Source organism: Ovis aries, chromosome 2 (genome assembly GCF_016772045.2).
Source record: "Ovis aries strain OAR_USU_Benz2616 breed Rambouillet chromosome 2, ARS-UI_Ramb_v3.0, whole genome shotgun sequence".
In the NCBI taxonomy this organism is placed as follows: Eukaryota; Metazoa; Chordata; class Mammalia; order Artiodactyla; family Bovidae; genus Ovis; species Ovis aries.
In genome coordinates this window covers 150,998,917-151,018,354 of record NC_056055.1, presented here as the reverse complement: position 1 = coordinate 151,018,354, position 19,438 = coordinate 150,998,917, and the positions used below count along the sequence as shown (strand labels likewise).

Genomic DNA, 19,438 nt, shown 5'->3' with positions numbered 1-19,438 from the left:
GCTCACATGAGGGCCTGTGAGGGAGGTGAGGAGGATACACTCTAGGCCAAGGAAACGAGGGGTGTAAAGACTCCGGGGCAGGGACGGGCTCGAGGCTGGAGCTTAATGTGCAAGGTGCAGAGTGACGCCAGGTTATGTCAGATTTTTTAAATCACAGGAAAGAGTCTGTACCACATGCCAAGTGCCATGGGAAACAGGGTTTTAATCACAGGAGTGGGCATGGTTTCTGACTGTGATGTAGGGGACAGTGGAGGCAAGAAGGTGAGGCTGTGCATCAATCCAGGCAAACAATGAGAGTGGCTGAGACCAGGCTCTAGAGAGAGGTAGGCAGAGTGGGGTATGTTATAGAGGGAAAGGCTGACAAGATTTGCTCATTGACTGACTGTGATAGACAGTGAAAAGAGAGGAAGTAAGGACAGCGCCTTTATCTTTGGCCAGATCAGCTGGGAGCATGGAGTGCTGTTGATGAGGTCAGGCAGAGGGGAGTGGGGAGTAACTGAGGGTTTTGGCTGGTCTACTTGAGATATCTAATTAGCTATCCATACAGTACTATCGGGATAAATGAGTTTGGAGTTCTTGAGAGGGGTTGCCCTAAAGATAGACATTTAGGGGTCATGGGTCCACAGGTTGTATTCCTTGTGTTAAATCCAAGGAACAGAAGGACACCATCCAGGAAGAGTGGAAAGATAGAGGCAGGGACCAGTATAGCCCTGTGCACCCCCAGAAGGACCCATGGGCAGAAGAGGCTGAGAAGGAAGACAGCAGATGAGAGGAAAACCAGAGAGGTATGAGGAACAGAAGAGGGCAGCTGTTGAGTGCAGCATAGAGGTTACCGCAGAGGGATTATAGGTGATAGTATCTCCTTGGCCTCAGAAAAACAAAGGTGAAAAGAGAAGTCATTCTCAGTCCCTTTTACAAAGGCTAATTTTTGCAAAATTGCAGAGTTAGACTACTTTGTTAATGGCACATAAAATAGAGCCTTATAATTTGGTATCAATTCACAAAATTGAATGGATAGTAAAATTTCAGTGTGGATGAGACCTAAAAACAACTCAGAGTTTTAATAATTTAAAAGATCAGGAAAATTGTAACATGACCAAGTGTTCTCATTTAACTTGAAGTTTTTGTATAAGAAGTGATGTTTCCTCTGTTCATTCAAGAAGCATTTGTGACCACCTACTACATGCAAAACATGTTTTAATAGGTGCAGGGACTGCCAAGACCTTATGGCCTTACAAGGAAAGTAAAACTGCCTGAATATAGCAACCACGCATGGCTAACACACATCCTTTCATATGGTGGGCACTTTTGTAATTGCTTTATCTGTAGCAATTCATCTTTTCCTCACAGCAATCCTATGAGATAGTTACTATTATTCCTCCTTTTTTACATAGAAGGAAACTCAGGATAAGCCCCAAAAATAATCCTTTTAGGAGGTTGGAAAGTGACCTGTCATGAGAGAGATACGAAGTTCAAGTGTCCCTGCTGTCTTCTGTTCGTGGCTAATGAGGGGCTGGCTATTATTATGAGCTCTTGAGACTTTAAAATGCAGGCTCCATACGCCTCCTTAGACCAGATTTACACGCTGCTCTGTCGTCCATTCTCAGATCATTAAGGTAAGGCTCCATGGCTAATGAGCTCCCCTGTGTCTCTGCCTGTATAGGAATCTCAGCTCTGCTGGGGAGGAAGCGAGGAAGCAGATGCGGTCCTGCGAGGGGCTGGTGGACTCGCTGTTGTATGTGATCCACACGTGTGTGAACACTTCCGATTACGACAGCAAGGTCAGTGAATGCTGGTTGGCAGAGGACGACAGCTGCTGACCACCACCGTCTGCATGCCCTTGACTCTGGCTGGAATTCCTGACCCTCTCCTCTTCATTAGGTTACGCTCCAGGTTAAAGGGAGAATGTCTCTAAAAATTACAAGTTAACAGAGACAAGAGAACTTAACGAAAATAGCCTTAGAACTGTGAAAACTGAGTGATTCCATGTGGTAAGAACCTTAGCAGGGTCCAGACCTTCTCTGTGATTCTCCTGGGTTCAGTGTCAAGGTGATTGCCCACTGCTGTTCCCTCTAATTCTGTATCCCCTGCTGCTACAATCAGATCCATCTGCATCTGAGTATTTACTGAGTAAAAGTTCTTGACTGAGGCACTGGAATCCCCCCCACCTCTCTGCCCGACCTGCCTTGGTACCAAAGGATGCCCCTCTCTACATCCCAGGTTGCTGCCTTTCATCTACTCCCTCTGTTCCCAGCATAAGCCCCTTATCCTCCCCTCCTATTTCCTCCATCCCAGCCCTTGTACAAGGCATTCTGCTCATCATCCAGGGTCTGCACTGGCATCAGAGGCTGGGGAAGGTGGGGAGAAACAGGAAAGAGGGACTAAATGTGTCAAGACTCCCAAGGCAGGCCAGTCATGTATGGTTCAGATTGGGCTGGACAGAGAGAGGCCGCAAGTAGGCCTGGGTTTGAAGATAAGGGTCTGTGAGAGAAACGAATGATGAGTGGCAGGCTTGGGAGGAGGTAGAGGAGAATTCAGAGTGACGGCCAGGTTTTCATTTGAGCTTCATAGAACCAAAAGATCTGCAGATGAAACTGAGAGGAGTAAACAAGTTGGAAGGGGAGCGCTTGCGGGGCAAAACTGAACTTGGTTTTTGACACTCTTGGTTGAGTAGACAGTTGGCTTCCCAATTAGAGGTGTGATAGAGACTTTGAGGGGCAAAAGACCATGTACAGAAGACAAAATGTAGAATGAAAGAGATCGTGGAACTTTCCACAGATGGAGGGGAGAGGTGGGAGATGGAAGAAGAGGACAAAGATGGCATTTGGGGGAGGGGCTGTGCCGGAGGGGGTTGGCCACAGCTGCTGTCATGATGAGAGTTCCCAGCTATGAGGAGGAGTGGGGTTCTGGTAATTTGGGGGCATCTGCCACTGCAGCAGCCCTGAAGCAGAAACCTTGGGTGTTCTTCCCTCCAGAGCCCCGCACATTTCACTCAGTGTGAAATCAGATCCTCAGCTCTTCTTCGGGTGGCTCTGCACACTCTGTGAGCTTGGGGTCCCACCAACAGTCTGGAATCAGAGTTCTAACTTTCAGGTTGCAGGTTCCCATCAGTGAAAAACAGTTCTTTCATATTCTACATGTATTTAGTACCACTGGTGCTTGGTACAGAAGCATTTTGCACTGACACGCTATGATGGTTTTAACCCTGCGCCGTGTTGGGTTTCAGACCGTGGAGAACTGCGTGTGCACCCTGAGGAACCTGTCGTATCGGCTGGAGCTGGAGGTGCCTCAGGCCCGGCTGCTGGGGCTGAACGAATTGGATGACTTACTCGGAAAAGAGTCTCCCAGCAAAGATTCGGAGCCAAGCTGCTGGGGGAAGAAGAAGAAGAAGAAAAAGAGGACACCACAAGAGGATCAAGTTAGCATTTTATTTGATATGAAACTCTTAAAAGTTTCATTTCTCTGGGAGTAAGAAATCACATATTTGGCAAGAAAACATTTTTTCTCATGATTCAGCTTTTCTGCGTAGCTCTGGCTGAGTCCAGCAGAAAGGAATGTTTTCAGATGTTGAATACTGTCTTCACTTTGCCTCCACCAGCGCATGTTCTTTGTCTTTCAGTGGGATGGAGTCGGTCCTATCCCAGGACTGTCGAAGTCCCCCAAAGGCGTTGAGATGCTGTGGCACCCATCGGTGGTAAAACCGTATCTGACCCTCCTAGCAGAAAGTTCCAACCCAGCCACCTTGGAAGGCTCTGCCGGATCACTCCAGAACCTCTCTGCTGGAAACTGGAAGGTAGGATGTCCTCCGCTCGTCCACACCTCCATGCAGTCAGACCAGCCATGGCCAGTGGGAAGGGACGAGAGAAGGCGCTTAGAGCTGGCTAAAGGGCAGGGGCAAAAAAGTGAGGAGGCTGCAGCTGGCTCTGGGGATCCGAGGGTGGATATGACATAGCCCTTCCCCATGAGAAACTGAAGGTGAAAGAGAAAACCAGACGTACTGAGTAAGTGTTGTATAGACTCCATGGTCTTGGAAGAGGACCTCTAACCCAGCCTGGTGAGGGAAAGGCAAGGAAGGAGGGACTCCAGGAGGTAGAGAAGAGTTCCTGGGGGGATGGTGCTGCCCAAATGGAGCCTTCAAGAATGAGCAGATGAAGCCCGCCCAGTGTGAGGTTGGGTGCAGAGGGAGCTTTCCAGATAAAGGGACAAGAGGGGACAAGAGCCCTCACAGTGAGGACGTCATGGGCAGAGGCTACAGGCTGGTGGCTGAGATGTGCAGGGGGACAAGGAGTGCCCATGGTGGAACTGGCCCTCGTACCCAGGCCTGACGGCCAAGCTTCAGGAGCTAAAACCTGGCCTTCAGACCAGAGGGGCCGCTGAAAGGGTTTAAGCAGACAGGCAACATAGACAGACTGACGTGGACACTGCTGGAGCCCATCTGCAGCTGCACTGAGAGTGAATTTGAAGTCAGGAGCCATGGAGGCTGGGATTCTGTTGGAGAGCCTAGTAAGAGATGCCAAGGGCTTGAATTGGAGCTGAGATTGGGCCTCCGTTCCTTTCTAATACTTGCAGAACCTACATGTGGCAGAATTTCTGCCTCCACTGGTAAATGTGTGACTTCATTAGGAAAATTGAAGGTGATTTCCTACTGTTACCACTATAAGCAAGTTCTCAGAACTTTTTAAATATCATCTGATGACGTCTCAGACAATCCTTGTTTGAAACATTTCAACCTCTAGAAGTTTGCCAACAAGTATGTTTTAGTAGAATTATTATAATGCTTGTTTTTGGTTAAATCCTCCATCACCACCTCCCAAAACAAAAATTGGCTGGGCATTGTTTTTTTCCGTGAGAGTGAAAAGTATTGCATTGCTAGCATGCAGCCAGCTGTTCTTATGCTTATATATAAATAATTAGGCCTAGTGCTAAGTCACTGTGGTTTTTTTGTTACTGTTCTTGATATGTGTATGTCACTTTGCTGTACAGCAGAGATTGGCGCAACATTGTAAATCAACTATTAATTAGTTAAAAACATTAAAAGTACTAATAGCATCTAAGTACTGACTCTGGAGCCAAACCCCTGGCTTCAAATCCTGCCCTACCTCCCTTACTAGCTGGAGGCCTCAGATTCATCCTCATGTCCTCAGGTTCATCATCTGTAAAATGGAAATAATGCCCACCTCATTATGTGGTTTTATGGATTAAATGAGGTGATAAATGTGGAGGACCTAGGACGGTGCCCAGCACATAAGTATTAATAAATATTTATGTTGGTGATACGGTGTTCACCTCCAGCTCCTTATGACCTGAGAATCATATGGTGATTTTAAAAACAATAATTAAAATAGGTATGAGTTGAGTTGTAGAATTTTGTTTTCTGGGACCTTTAGTGAATAGAAGTTAAATGGCAGAGTCATTTAAAATGTAAATATTATATGGAAGTGACTTCAAAGGTATCGAAAATAGTAAATCAAAATATTGGACTCATTAAGAAAACAAGATAGTTGTGGTGAGAGATGTGAGCAAGTGAGAAGCTGTTTTGGGAGTGGTGATGGTGGTAACGTTCTGAAAGGGAGGCACCCGAGGTAAACTGAGCCAGTTGTCTCCAAGAGAGACAGGCATTGGTTCTGTCCTTGCAGGTTTCAGAGGGAGAAGTTGCCAAAGCTGCCCAAGTCCTTTACCCGATAGTAAGTTGTGTATTATGTCTCCCCTGCAGATTTCATTTGATTTAGAAAACAGGAATATTGACCTGAAGAAAGCTAATAGGATCTTTGAAATGCATCTTTTCGTTTTATTTATGTTTTTTAAAAATCCATTCTGTTGATATTAAAGAAGTGTCATCACATATTTTCACGTTCAAAATAATACAAAGGGCTGGCAGATCTTTGTCTTTATGTCTTGACCACAGCAGGAAAGTATTAAGATGTTTTATGAGCAACATTTTTCAATTATCCTAAATTTTGAAAGATAGTTTGTATTGGTAAAAATGTCAGTGAAAGCTCAAAACAAGATTAAAGACCCATTTTCAAATGTTACTTTTTCTGTTTCCTTGATGACTTCGTGTTCATTTCCAATTCATGTGGTGCCCAAACTGACTCACTGTACAGACTTGCCTCTTAATCACGGAAGAAGTTTTAGACTGTGGAATTTAAAAAAGCAGCAACAGCAGCTAACTAATCTTGAATGATAAAGCATTTTACACAGATATACTTACTTTTTCACCAATGTGTATAAATTATGATGCTCAGTGTTCCTGGAGAGTTCCTTTTCTTCCAAGGCAAGGGATTTTTTCCCCAAGCAATTTCTTTGAAGGGTTACTAAACTGTAAATATTGTTGCAGAGAATACAGGGAAAAGATGACTGGATGGAGACAGGTTCTCTAATGTGCACTGATCAGTTACCAGCTCTGCCATGCTATTTATAGCCTCTGGACCTGGCATGGGGCCAACTGCAGAGAAGACACGCCAACCATCCTTAATCATGTTTATGTAGCTGAAGTAGAAAGTAATCACTGCCTTCTCTTTTCTGCACAAAAATATCTGCCAGATGGTGGTTTGAGGTTTTCAGGCTTTGGGATTTCTTTTTAAATCAGTCATCCTAGCTTATCTTTTTCCCAAACTGTTTTCTCTTGACTGGCATCACAGATTTAATCTCCAGTTGGAAAGAAAACATTTAATCTATTAGTTCATTTTTGAAAACATATTTCTTAGGTGACAGTAATGCCTGAGAGTTGCACTCTGTTTTATAATTGCTTATTACCTTGTTTTGTTTCCTAGTTTGCAGCATATATCCGAGCAGCCGTCCGCAAAGAAAAAGGGCTCCCCATCCTTGTAGAGCTTCTGAGAATGGATAACGATAGAGTTGTTTCTTCTGTGGCAACTGCCTTGAGGAATATGGCCCTAGATGTTCGCAACAAGGAGCTCATAGGTATGTTCTGGTGACCTGATGAACTCTAAAGAGAAATGACAGTGTTTATAAAGCTCTTCTTTTGATTTATAAAAATATGACATTTAAAATGATTAGCAACTGAGTCCTAGTCCCTGGTTTCTTGGTGTATTTGGTACCCTTGTGTCTGTACTTTCTGACCACTCCATTTTAGCAAGAGGTAGGCTTATTAACTGTAAGGTAAGCCTTCTGGCCCCTGTTCCTTTCCTCTCTCCCTGTCTCTCATGGGTATTTTAATGAGTTCAGCATACACCCACTAATCCACATAAGGTCTTGTCTAATTTCTCTGCCTTCTCCACTGACCCGTGACTGTTTCCCAAAAGAGATTCATTTCTTAAACAACAAAAAAAGGTTTGATTCTCACTTTTCTGATTTTTGAGACTTATATCTGCTAATTCACCAATACTACCGTGTTCTAAATTTTAAAAAGAAATCACATGAATGTTTTATAACTTTTCCTTCTCAGATCTGTGTAAGTGCTCACACCAAAACAGCCACTGCCCCAAGGCCTGACCCCAGGGCAGGGTCAGGATGAGGGAAAGGCAAATGAGGCATATAAGGTACAAAATTCTAGGAGGTGTTCTCCCTTAAATGTGGCTAGCACTTGCTAGCACTTAACTTGAGAATGAGCTCCTCTTCAAAGTTCTGTACTCTTGGCAGCTTGCCTTGCTTGCCTCCTAGGGATGGCCACCATCCCAAGCAGAGTGTGGCATACAGAAAAGATCAGAGACCCTCTAGCGGGCCTCAGGTTAAACCCTGGATCCACTGCTCAGTGGCTATGTAACCTGGGGTGTCCTGCATTGAGCCCACCAGGCTCCATTCCTTCATCTCAGTTGAAAACCCCTCCTTGGTTTCCATCTCTGAAAGGAAGCTGCCCATGCCAGCTCTCCTCACAGTAGACTTGCTGTGAAAATGCAAGGTCCACGCCAGACCCATAGCTGGTGACGGGTCAGGGGAGGAGGCGGAGAAATTAGACAAGACCTTATGTGGATTAATGGATGTATGTTGAACTTATTAAAATACCCATGAGAGATAGGGAGAGGAACAGGGGCCAGAAGGTTTACCTTACAGAGCGACTGAGAATTCTCTATGGCCCCTCATACAGTGCCTGACAGCAGTGCTATTTTAAGTCATTGCCTGGATTATCCTGTTCTTAAAACACCATTCCTCCGTGGAGCCAAACTGTACCTCACAGAGAGGAAAGGAGCTTCTTCCACAGCCTGTTCATACTCCAGCTCGTGCCTGATTCCAGTAGATGTGTTTATAGCTCTTAGCTCCCACATTTCCTTGAGAGAAATCCTCTAGGTCCCCAGAGAGAGATTTTTTAAGTTATTTCTGTTACATCTATATTATTTGAATTTATAGTTTGGGAGTTCTTACTGCTAAAAAATAAAGGGTTGGCCACAGATGCCTTGCAGCCTATCATTCCACACATGGAGGAGAGAGTGGGAGAGCAGAGGGTGCCTCCCAATTCCATGGGAGCCAAGACCTGTGTGGAGACCAGTGTGCATTCCGGGGCCTCGCCTTCTCTCAGTGCCTCCTTGTATTTTTGAGAGTTCCTCACCCACTTTTAAACTTCAGTGAACGTTTTCTCCCTCCACTGATGAGCTTTACTTTACCCAGCTTTATTTACTCAGGAGTCACTTTTTCTTGTTTCTCCATGAAGATCCCTTCCTTCCTAGGCAGTGTGAGCACCTCCCAGATTTAGTATCTGACTCTGATTTACCCAGCATTTCTGTTCCTAAGAACCACTCCCTTCAGTCTTTCCTCACGTCCAGCACTAGCAGTGGACTCTGTCTCCAGAGACGTTTCTTCACGAGGAAACACAGTTTTGTGAGTTCACGAAAGTTCCTGCGTATTCACTTGACTCTGACCAAGCCAGCTGTCTGGGCCACAAGCTCTGAGAGAACTGCTAGGGTCGCTCACAGATGGAGTGAGCAGCCTTCTCCCAAACTTCCAGAGTGCAGTTTAAAACTATGCCTTAGCAAAATGACAGATTACATGTTGCGGACCTTCTGGTCGTTCAGAAGTATTCACAATCACAAGTGCTCACTTATCATCTTTTCCTAAAAACCATATTTGTCTTCTGGCTTAAGATGTCATCACTGTTTTTCCACTCTTGGTAACAATATTCTCTATGAGTAAAGCTCAAGTCTTCCCTTGACATGCTGTAAATTATGGAGCTTGCTTGTATTCAGGCCCTGTCTTCTCCTGCTTACCACTGTATATAAATAGGTCTTCAATAAAAACCGCATGTAGCATCCACTCAATTATTATTAGCATAGGGGGAAAAAACTAAGAAAATATTTACTTGTGCTTTGGTTAATTTCCAGTTTGTCAGTCAATAATTTAAATGGGAAAAGCTCGAGATAATTCCATTTTGGAGAAGAGTAAGGGAAATTGAGGGTCTGTAGGGAAATGCTTCAGGAGCAAGGGGGCTCCCCTGCCTTGTCCTGTTGGGAACTTTATTATTACATCACTCTTGAGACATCCAGCATACTCATTCATACCAGAATTGTATTTATGTCATCTTTAAAAGAAACAAACACGTTACTGATGTCAGATGTCAGACCAACTGGTAGAAACCCTCAACTTGATGAAAATATGTAACTACCCAGTTCACATGTTGAGATCTAGAAAGATGTTATGAGAAGTATTTTGGGCAGCCTTACTTGATCAGCTTAAAACTTATTCAAAAAAAAGTTTTTAAAAGCTTTAAGAAGTTGTAATTGTGATGCATGGGAATTGAATGGAGAACAATATTTACTATGATAATTCCTTTATTCTCACTATTCATGATAATAGTGGAAACTAAAGCAACGTGATTAGTATACCAGTTTTACACCCTGATTTACATTTTCTTTTAGCAATGTGCAGTGAAGTTTTATAAACCAATCATGTCCCCAAGTGGCCTGGCCGTGATGTTAACCTGCCCTTTACAGTTAAAATGTTTGTCATTTCCTTCTTCACTGTGGAATTTTTTTTCTTTCCTGTTATTGTCTCTTTTGAGGTTTTATTTTAAAGAGACCATGTAGTCACAATTTTTCAATAACAATAATAACAAAAACCAGGTCCCTTCCAGAATCGGAATGAGCTCTTTTGTCCTGGGCAGGGAAATACGCCATGCGAGACCTGGTCAACCGGCTCCCAGGTGGCGCCGGCCCCAGCGTGCTGTCGGATGAGACCGTGGCGGCCATCTGCTGCGCCCTGCACGAGGTCACCAGCAAGAACATGGAGAACGCCAAGGCCCTGGCTGACTCGGGAGGCATAGAGAAGCTGGTGAACATCACCAAGGGCAGAGGAGACAGGCAAGCTGTTGCAAGGGGGTGCCAGCCCCAGGCCCTCACTCTTGGGTTGGCCCTGTGACAAGGGCTTTGGTCAAGGATGCATTTCCTGTTGGGAGGGATTTATTTCTGCACTTCTTACATGCCAATAAGCTAAGCAGTTAAAACCTGTTTTGCTGGGAGAAGTATTTATGGTCATGTGGCCCCTTTTCTGCTCTTTATTTTCTTGGAGCATCCCTTAGCCCTACTAGTGTCCTGTCCCTAAAGCCACATGCGGTCATTCTGCCTCCTGGAAGAATCAGATGTGTCATGGGAAGGAAAACCTGAAGACCCATCTCCCTCGGACATTTGGCTCTGCTCCAGGCTCCGGGGCCTGTTCTGCAAGAACTTATTCCTAAATTCTCAGTTCTGGGATTATTTGCTCCCACAAGGTACTAAAATCACCATGTGCAGCAGAGCATACGTGTGGCCTCAGGATGAGCCCTGGGCTTGGATCATATGTCGCTTCTGGGTGACACCCAAGTGATGAAGCAGCAGCAGGACTGGTGGCAAAAATAGGTTTCTTGTCACAGAGCCATAGCGGTGACTATGAATTTGCCTTAGTACCAGATCAGAGAGTCCTTCAAGGAAGTGGGAGTGTAGGACACACCTCCACTCCAGTTGTAAAATGCCCCGCCCCCCCAGATCGCCTCCGTAGGGCAGTGGCTTCCCTGGTTTATTTATGGCCCCTCTGGCGTCTAACGCCGCCAGTAGCAGGCGCTTCGTGTTTTTATTCACTGCTGTATCCTGCGTGTCTAGAACAAAGCCTGGCCCCAGTTAGTAAACATTTATTAGTTGGCTGAGCATCAGTGCTAGAAGTCACATTGTATATACTTTTGAAATAATTTCTGTTGATAAAATATAAGAATAATGTAGCAAAGCATAGTCTCACTCCACAGAAACCACAGCTATCAACATTATCCGTATTTCCTTTTAGTCCCTTTTTTCTTATGTATGTATGTATCTTATGTATGTATCTCTTTTATCTCATTAGTAATAAGTGCACACACACTCCTTTTTATTTCAAAGGAAATGAAACATTACAGAAAAAGCTAAGGTCCTGTTCCACTAACTCCCCTTCTCTTCCCTCTTCCATAAGAGTAACCAAAATCGCATTTTGTGCTCTTAAAATTTTGTGATAGCCTTTATTTTTGAAAGGCATAAGAGCAGACTACAGAAATGCTGAAACAGTGCCAAAATCTTTGTATATTTTTAAAAAAAAGGTCTAATTTTTTTTTCAAAACAGATTCAGAGAGTCCTAGGTCAAATCAAGTTTTCTTCTGAACATAAACTTAACTTTCTTTTGAATTCACTCACCACGCATCTGTCTCCTGCCTACCTGCCATGTGCTACAGCGGTGTGCAGGTCACACCCACCCACAGGCAACTTAGGTTCCCTGGGTAGAGCAGACGAGGTTCTAGTGGAGTGAGCAGTGCACTGTGGATGGTGCTGAGTGTGTGGCAAGTAGTAAAATCAGGGATAGTTATAGGGCTCACCAGGGTGAGGAGGGGGGTGTTACAATTTTAGAACAGTCGTCAGGAAGACCTCAAAGAGATGGTGCTTCTTGAGCACAGACCTGGAGGAGGGAGGGAAGAGCATTTGGGGGCAAAGGGAACAATTGGAAGTGCCCAGAGATGGAAGAGCACCTGTGTGTGTGATGAAGGGTGGGAAGCCAGAGGGGCTACAACAGAGCAAGTCAGCAGGGAAGAGGAGGAGTGACAGTAACCAGAAGTACAGAAGCCTGTGGATCAGTGTCAGAGGACTCTGACTTTACTCTGAGCAAAACTGGGAGCTATTGGAGAGTGTACAGCAGAGGAGAGGCATGATCCGATGTCCCTGAAAGTAACCAGTGACGCCACAACCTCTTCTCCCCTGACCCCTAATGAGACTAACGGTGACAGGACTTGAGGTGGAGAAGTGGTCGATCCTGACATGCTGGAAAGTAGAATCAGTGAACGGGATTTACTGAAGGATTAAATGAGCAGCAGGGAAGACGGGAAGTGTCAAGGATGACTCTGAGGTCTTTGGCAGAAGAGACCATGGGATGGAAGTGCCACTTACCGACATGGGGCAGCTGGCAGGAGCAGCAGGTCTTCAGGGAGGACCAGAGTTTGGGATGTGATACACTTGAGATGGCTATTAGATGTCCACGTGAGGGTCTGGTCAGGAGTGGAATATACTCGAGTCAAGTTCAAGATGGAGGTCCAGGCCATTGATCAATTTGAGAGTCATAGGGTGTAGATGGCATATTTAGAGAAGAGAAATGAGATGAGATCAACAAGAGATGTAGATAGAGAAGAGAAGAGGCCTGAGGCCTCTGGTGTCCCTCATGGTTTGAGGTCAAGGAGATACGAGGAGCCTGCAGTGAACCTGAAAAAGGGCAGCCAGACCATTCAAAAGAGACCCAGCCACACCTGCAAGCCCCATGCAGAAAGTGTTTTGAAGGTGAGCGCATATCACATGTGCTGCTCAGCCAGGTAGGACTAGGATTGAGACATGCCCAGTTGAACAGTATTGAGAAGATAGGATGAGAGAAATTAGAGATGAGACTACGTAATTGCATCCAGGAATGGTGCTGCAAAGGGAGGGCAGAGAAACTTCCTTGCTTTCTCAGGAGTCGGGTTTCTGCTCAGAGAACCTGTCTCTAAAAACATGGCCTAGCTGTTGGTGTCACGGTGTGCACCTGGCACACCCCTGCTGTCCGGTTTGTGGAGTAGTCCTTGGAGCCAGGTCTGAGGTCTGCCTTTCCTGACCTGATCCCAGCTTAAAGATGGAAAGCAATAGCAGCAGCAACAGCAGTGTAAGACCCCAGCTGAGAGTGGGTGGCTGTGAGCTGTGGAGACCTTGCAGGACCATCACAGGTGTCTGAAATTTCCTATGCATTCTCTTCTTTAGGGTATTCCTTGCTCTGTTGTCTGTTTTGGAAATTTTAAATTTAAAAAGTCTTAGAGTGGTTGGGTCTGACCCAGATTTTCCCTTAACTCCCCTCTGGGAACTGAGATTGTGAGGCTCCTGCACTTGCCTACGTGCCACCCCCCTGCTGAAGCCTCAGAATCATCACAGCCCAGATTCTGTTGTGATGGACTGGATGGAGGAGGTGCCAGCAGTCTGCTCACCTCTCTTCTTCCCCCATGTCCTGAGGGTTTAGTTGGGAAGATAAGGAATGGAAGAAGACAGCAGATCAAATCTTCAATATCAAAATGAAGTCTGAGGACAGAGGTGTTCAGTTCTCTTCAGGGCCTCTGAACCACCCTCACGAGGTGTTCTTTGCTGAGGCCTTTGCTGAGGCAGGAGGCCGCATTCCCACATTCCCGCTTCTCTTCATGGTGAGGCCGCTGACTGAGAGAACCAACTCCTGAGCTGAACTTCCTGGACTTGTGGTCAGTGGTGCTCGAATACAGCACCAACATTCAACAGACAGTCTTCAGAGAGGGGAGGCAGTAACTGACCTTATTTTCCAAAGCAAATATGAGAGCACACAGACACACGTGTTTACAAAGAGGTATACATGATAGGAAAGTTATAAGAAGGCCTAATAATGGTTCAGTGGGTATTCCAGCCAACTTGGCAGGGCCCTCAGACCCTTGGGATGTGTGGTCACGGTCAGCAGTCATGGGCTCATTCCAACCACAGCTTCTGACCACACAGCCAAATGCCTGGGAGCCTTTATTGGTCCCTGCCACATCTGGCCAGCCCTGAACTTGACAGACTCCCAGGGGCTCCTCACACCTTGGTGGTGGTTGCTAGCAGCAGCCTCCTCCCCGCCCTGGTCCTTGGAGAGGAAGCCTCATGGCCTCTGCTTTGTTGCCAGAGTCTCTCAAGTGGAGCCTGGGGCGGTGCTGCCCACGTTCATTAACATGCCCACTCTTTCCCTAGATCATCTCTGAAAGTGGTGAAGGCAGCAGCCCAGGTCTTGAATACATTATGGCAATATCGGGACCTCCGGAGCATTTATAAAAAGGTAACTTACGAGAATAGCTCTAGAATAATTAGCATTCATCAGAGCGCAGTTGTGATCATTTATTATCATGAAATGTCATTTTTCATTTTGAGAGGTTTCTTTTTCTCTTTTAACTCCACAGGATGGGTGGAATCAGAACCATTTTATTACACCTGTGTCAACGTTAGAGCGAGACCGGTTCAAATCACATCCTTCCTTGTCTACCACCAACCAACAGATGTCACCTGTCATTCAGTCAGGTCAGTGGGTAAACACCCCTCCTAGGTGAGAACGTGGGGCAGGATGTTGTTTCCCGTCCAGAGGAGACTGAGCATGCACACTGATTGAGTCTGTCACCTCCAAACACTGAGGGAAGGAGAGTTTGCTCTTCAAACTGAAAGCCTTCTTCAGGAATTACATGTTATTATAAACAGCAGGCCCACTCTCCTCCTTCCGTGTTAAACTTGTTTATGCAAGTTTACACCAACTAGGGTACACAAAAGTGGCCCAGCCTCCTCCATAGCATCTGGTACCCCAAGCTTCTGCTTCACTAGTTTTGCCAAGGGGCCTGGGAACCTGCACTTCATAAGCCGACCTGGTGATGTGGATATAGGAGAGCGGAGGAACACACTTTAAGAACCACTAGCTTGTGCCTGAAAATGGTTGCCCTTGTCTGCCTGCTGGCCATAAGTCTGAAATCTCTTCCAAAGTGATTTTTTTTAATTTTCTTGATGAAAACTATTAGAGTCCTTTAGACCCTGGGAGAGCCATGATCTCCCCCTGTATCTTACTTCTTACCAGTTAAACCTCTGTTTGCTGGCTGCACCCAGACCCCAGCATCCACAGCTCATAGGCAGGCCTTATAGGTGGCTTTACCGGGATTCCCTATGATTTTGTAAGTTGGGAGTCTTGGCAACCACGCTACCTACTTATTAGTGGTGTTTAATTTGGTAGAAAGAATGTTTTGAGACCCAACATAATTTTTTTTTTTACATGTAAGAACAGAATATTACCACCAAGTTGATTCAGCCCTGTAAATTTAATTCTTAACTAAATGAAACAGGAAAAGTAATAAACATCTTTTATTTGGCTTTAAATCTCCCCTTCTGACATATAAATATTATCTGTTGTATTCAATTGTGTTCCTGCTGGCAGTCTTATTTCTCTTGTGGACAAATGTGGCCCAAAAGACTAATATACGACTGGGGGTTCTTGTCGCGTAATTAGATGTCTTCACTTATACCAAGAATTTTTAAAAATTATCTCTGCCTACTGCAGTGATATATATTTATATCTTAGTTTTTAAATTATGAGTTGTTTTCCTTCAAAAAGACCTCTGCTTGGGTTTTGACACATTCTTGCTGGGCTCCCAGGTATAGCCTGAGACCATCCTGCTTTATTAAAATGCTCAGGACTCTTTAGGGAACTTGGAAAGAGTGGTACCAGGGCAAGTGGGAGAGCTGGCTGCTTAACGAAAGGCATGTGTACAGGCAAAAGAGTAATTTCAGACAAATTAGGACATAGTCGGTAAGCAATGAACTTGTTTTGAGGACTCAGATATCCACACTGGACAGTGCTGACGAGCCCCATCCAAGTTCCGAGGTCCCTTTCTGAGTTCCATTTGAAGGCAGGATATAATCCACACTTGTTTCTCCAGTTATTCTGAGGGCTGATCATCCATCCCTCAGGGTTAGTGTGATATCTGCTTATGGGCACATCTCATATCTTGCTGACATCTTGATAATAGTGGGAGGCAGGTGGGGATGTCTACCTGCCTTCTAGAAAGTAGGATGAGAAGCACATAGACAAAGCCCATGCTCAAAATATTTTCTCGGGAAGGTATTTTGCTATCAGTCTCCCTCTGAAAGCATCAGTGCATGCGAAACCACCAGTGGCAGGTCTGGGGGCTGCTGCTCCCTAGTGGATCCAGTGAATAAGTGACCACTCTTAATTGTAAGACTTCAGTACAAGCAAGATGACTCCTTAATGAGAAAAAGAAGATGTACAGTGTTTTCCTTCTGTGCGAAAATGTCCCACAGGATACCCAAGGGTAGATATGTTGTTATGAAACATTTGGCTCCAGCTGGATAAAAAAGCTGGACCTTGGTGAAGCTGGGCTTCTCAGCATCCTGAGCTTCTTGATGAGCAGGGCTTACTGAGCTTATAATTTCCCTGACAGCTGATCACCATAAAAGGAATTATAAATTTTATGGGCCAGGCACTCTTATTCAAACACATTTAGAAATGCAGATACTTTTGAAATCATTAGAAATCAAAACATGCCATAAAACATCTATTTACTGAAGAGCTATGCATTAAGAATAATAGATGGGTGTGTCACAAGTGACTGAACTGAGATCTCAAAACAGCAAACGTAACTCTTGCATTAGTCCCAAAGGCAGGTCCTTGAGACCCGCCATCTCAGTGGGGAAACTGCACGACCCCTGTACCATGCTGAGCTCCCCAGCGATCTCTGGGGTTGATAGCACTGATCATCACAGTGGCCGGTCTGCAGGCCACCATCCAGGGACCTGGAGTTGGCTGCCCTCCAGCTCTCAGCACCTCTAAGAGCTGACTTTAGTGCTGGCCGCGTCTAATTATTGACCTTTGTTCTTCCAGAAAGGACTTCCTAGAGACACTGACAGTCTGATTTCTCTTTCTTCTCCTCTCTCTCCCCCTCCTCCTCTCACCTGTCCCTTCAGTCGGCAGCACCTCTTCCTCACCAGCACTGTTAGGAGTCAGAGACCCTCGCTCTGAATACGATAGGACCCAGCCACCTATGCAGTATTACAGTAGCCAAGGGGATGCCACACACAGAGGCCTGTACCCTGGTAAGATGCCAGTCGGGTGTGTGATAGAGTATCTCGAAAAGCCGCGTGTCCCCAGGCACTTGAACGGCAGCCTGGGAGGTAACCTCTGCCTGCCTTGAGATGGTCCCCCAGCAGCAAACCATGGTCCACTCTCTCCATCTCCTTCCTGCTTCAGGGGCTGTTGCCTTTCCCACTTGTTTTAAGTAGAACAAGCAGAGGCATTGGTCTGCTGACCACAAATAAAAAGAGCACTGTATCCGAGTGAGAAAGCATTTCCGGCTCCCCTGCAGCGCAGGCCCTTTGTCCTGCCCCCTCCCCACTCTCCTGTGTGTTCCAGAAACCTGTGCTCTGTGACACTCGGCAGGGCCAATCTCCTGGACCGACTCATACATTCAAACCTGCGGATGGGGGTCAATTCCATTTGCATTTTCATGGAAAAGTTTGAATGAATAACAAAATATATAATGTGATTCTCCTCAGAGTGATTATTTATTTTTTAAGAATAACAAAAGTGATGTTGCACAGTATTATTTTTATGTCTTATTCAGAAAGCCGTGCATATAATTTATTTAAAGAATGCCAACCTGAAGGGTTACCACGATTTCATATTATCTCCATTCTCAGCTATCTTGCAAATTGAAACTCCTCTGGAGGTTTCAAAAAGCGGGGGAAACCCTCCTTTCTCAAAAAAAAAAAAACTATTTATTAAAAAGAAATAAAAGCTGGTGGCAATTTAACAACTGCTGGGGGAGCAGTCTCAGTTGTGCTGTTGTCTTTAAAATTGTGATTCCACAGGACTATTTACTAATCGACTGTTGTTACTATGGCAATTAATAGCTCAGAAAATTGCAGATGCTACATTTCAAACACCAAGCTCTTTGCAGAGGAAATGCACATACCAACTGAAGTGCATTGTTGCTTCAGGTTTGCAGCAGCCTGCTTTATTTTAAAGATCGCCTCCTTAGCATGCGCGCCCTTCTGTATCTTCTTTGCTTGCTTCAATAAACTAATTTGCCTCAAATATGTTTCATTTTCCTCATTAAAATAAAAATCTTTGCTAGCCTTAACAATACTAGTAGGGTAACCAGTGACATCATCAGAGTCTTCTGTGGACTCTTGAAGACAGCTATCTGGTTACCAGGTTCTTTTTAAGACATACTCAAATATGGCAGACACAAGACTGTGCCTTCAGGTGGCCGGCCTTTTAGCCAGCTGCTTCTTGCAGGACCTAGGATTTTGAATCAAGGCTGTTCTGAGGGCATGGAGCTTGTTCTGCTATGTTTCCCTTCCCCCATCTGAGGGTGGGGGCAAAGCTCAAGAGCCCTGGAAAAGCCATGTTCCTGGGCTCCAGGAGCGTGTCTGCTGTTCAGAAAGCCAGCCAGCGGACATCTGCACAGGTGGGAAGAGCTCCCCGTAGAGACCAGAGTTTGAGAAGGAATCCTTTTTGGATCTGTGCATTGGCATTGCTTTTTGGTGAAACACACAGCCTCTTTTTGCCATATTCATTAGCCCCTGAGAGCCCTGGGTTAGGCAGCAAGCAGGCTTGATCCGGGGCACCCAGGCCGCTAACCGTCTGGGGCTATGCCATGCCGGGAAGGCAGAGCCTGTCGGGCACACCACCAGCCCTAGCCCTGGGAGTCCATATGACCTAATGGACCAGATAATGAGCACTAGTTTTAATTTCATAAAATATTTTCTTACAGGCTCCAGCAAACCTTCACCAATTTACATCAGTTCCTATTCCTCACCAGCAAGAGAACAAAATAGACGGCTACAGGTGAATTTGCAATACCATTTTTACAGAAGGCCGATTAGCAGGGATCAACACAGTAAGGGGTCCGCGCCGGTTGACTTACCTGAGCTGGGCCCACACGGCGGGGCCGGGGAGCTGTCCCAGGGGATCTCTGTTCCTTGGAAGCTCATCCATGGTTTAAGCAAATCACTTATACAGTAGCCTCTTATCCTTGCATATCCAAATTGGTAACCCCATGCCACTGATGGCAACCAGCTGAGAAGTCTTTAACTCCGGTTCTTTACCCAACAATTTCCTTTTCCCACCTTTTTTTTTTTTTTTTTTTAAATCTCTAAAATCTCTTCTGTTCTCTGGGTGGGGAAAGATCAGTAAGCATACTTCGTCCTCTCACCTCACTGTTCTCTTTTTTTGTACCTCCGTCTCTCTCTCCATCTTCATGGCTCCCTCTGATTCGGGCCTCCATGGTTTGAAGACACTTGAGTCTTAGGCTCAGAGGTCACAATGGACTCAGCCCTACAGGGGTAGACCCCACTCCCCAGCAGAAAGGGGACTAGTGATTGTAACATTTAAGCTCTGCTTTCATGGGGGCCTAAAATTCATTTTGGTCCTGTCTGATGCCATGTCCACCTGGGTCATCTGATCTCTCCTCTTACCTTCCATTAACACAGCA

The 19,438-nt window shown here is 45.5% G+C and overlaps 1 protein-coding gene across 31 annotated transcripts in view; it reads left to right on the top strand.

Moving 5' to 3' along the window:
• PKP4 (plakophilin 4) overlaps positions 1-19,438 on the top strand; it is a 259,580-nt gene that overhangs the window by 238,016 nt on the left and 2,126 nt on the right. For 19 of the 31 annotated variants that reach the window (XM_060409893.1, XM_060409889.1, XM_012136474.5 and 16 more), the window contains 9 exons: positions 1,664-1,781; positions 3,227-3,418; positions 3,620-3,793; positions 6,774-6,924; positions 10,055-10,250; positions 14,142-14,226; positions 14,348-14,465; positions 16,908-17,036; positions 18,719-18,792. In XM_060409893.1, the coding sequence (XP_060265876.1) occupies positions 1,664-1,781; positions 3,227-3,418; positions 3,620-3,793; positions 6,774-6,924; positions 10,055-10,250; positions 14,142-14,226; positions 14,348-14,465; positions 16,908-17,036; positions 18,719-18,792 (1,237 nt within the window). The remainder of the gene's footprint in view (positions 1-1,663; positions 1,782-3,226; positions 3,419-3,619; positions 3,794-6,773; positions 6,925-10,054; positions 10,251-14,141; positions 14,227-14,347; positions 14,466-16,907; positions 17,037-18,718; positions 18,793-19,438) is intronic. The other 12 variants (XM_060409898.1, XM_060409897.1, XM_060409895.1 and 9 more) reach the window with 3 other exon arrangements.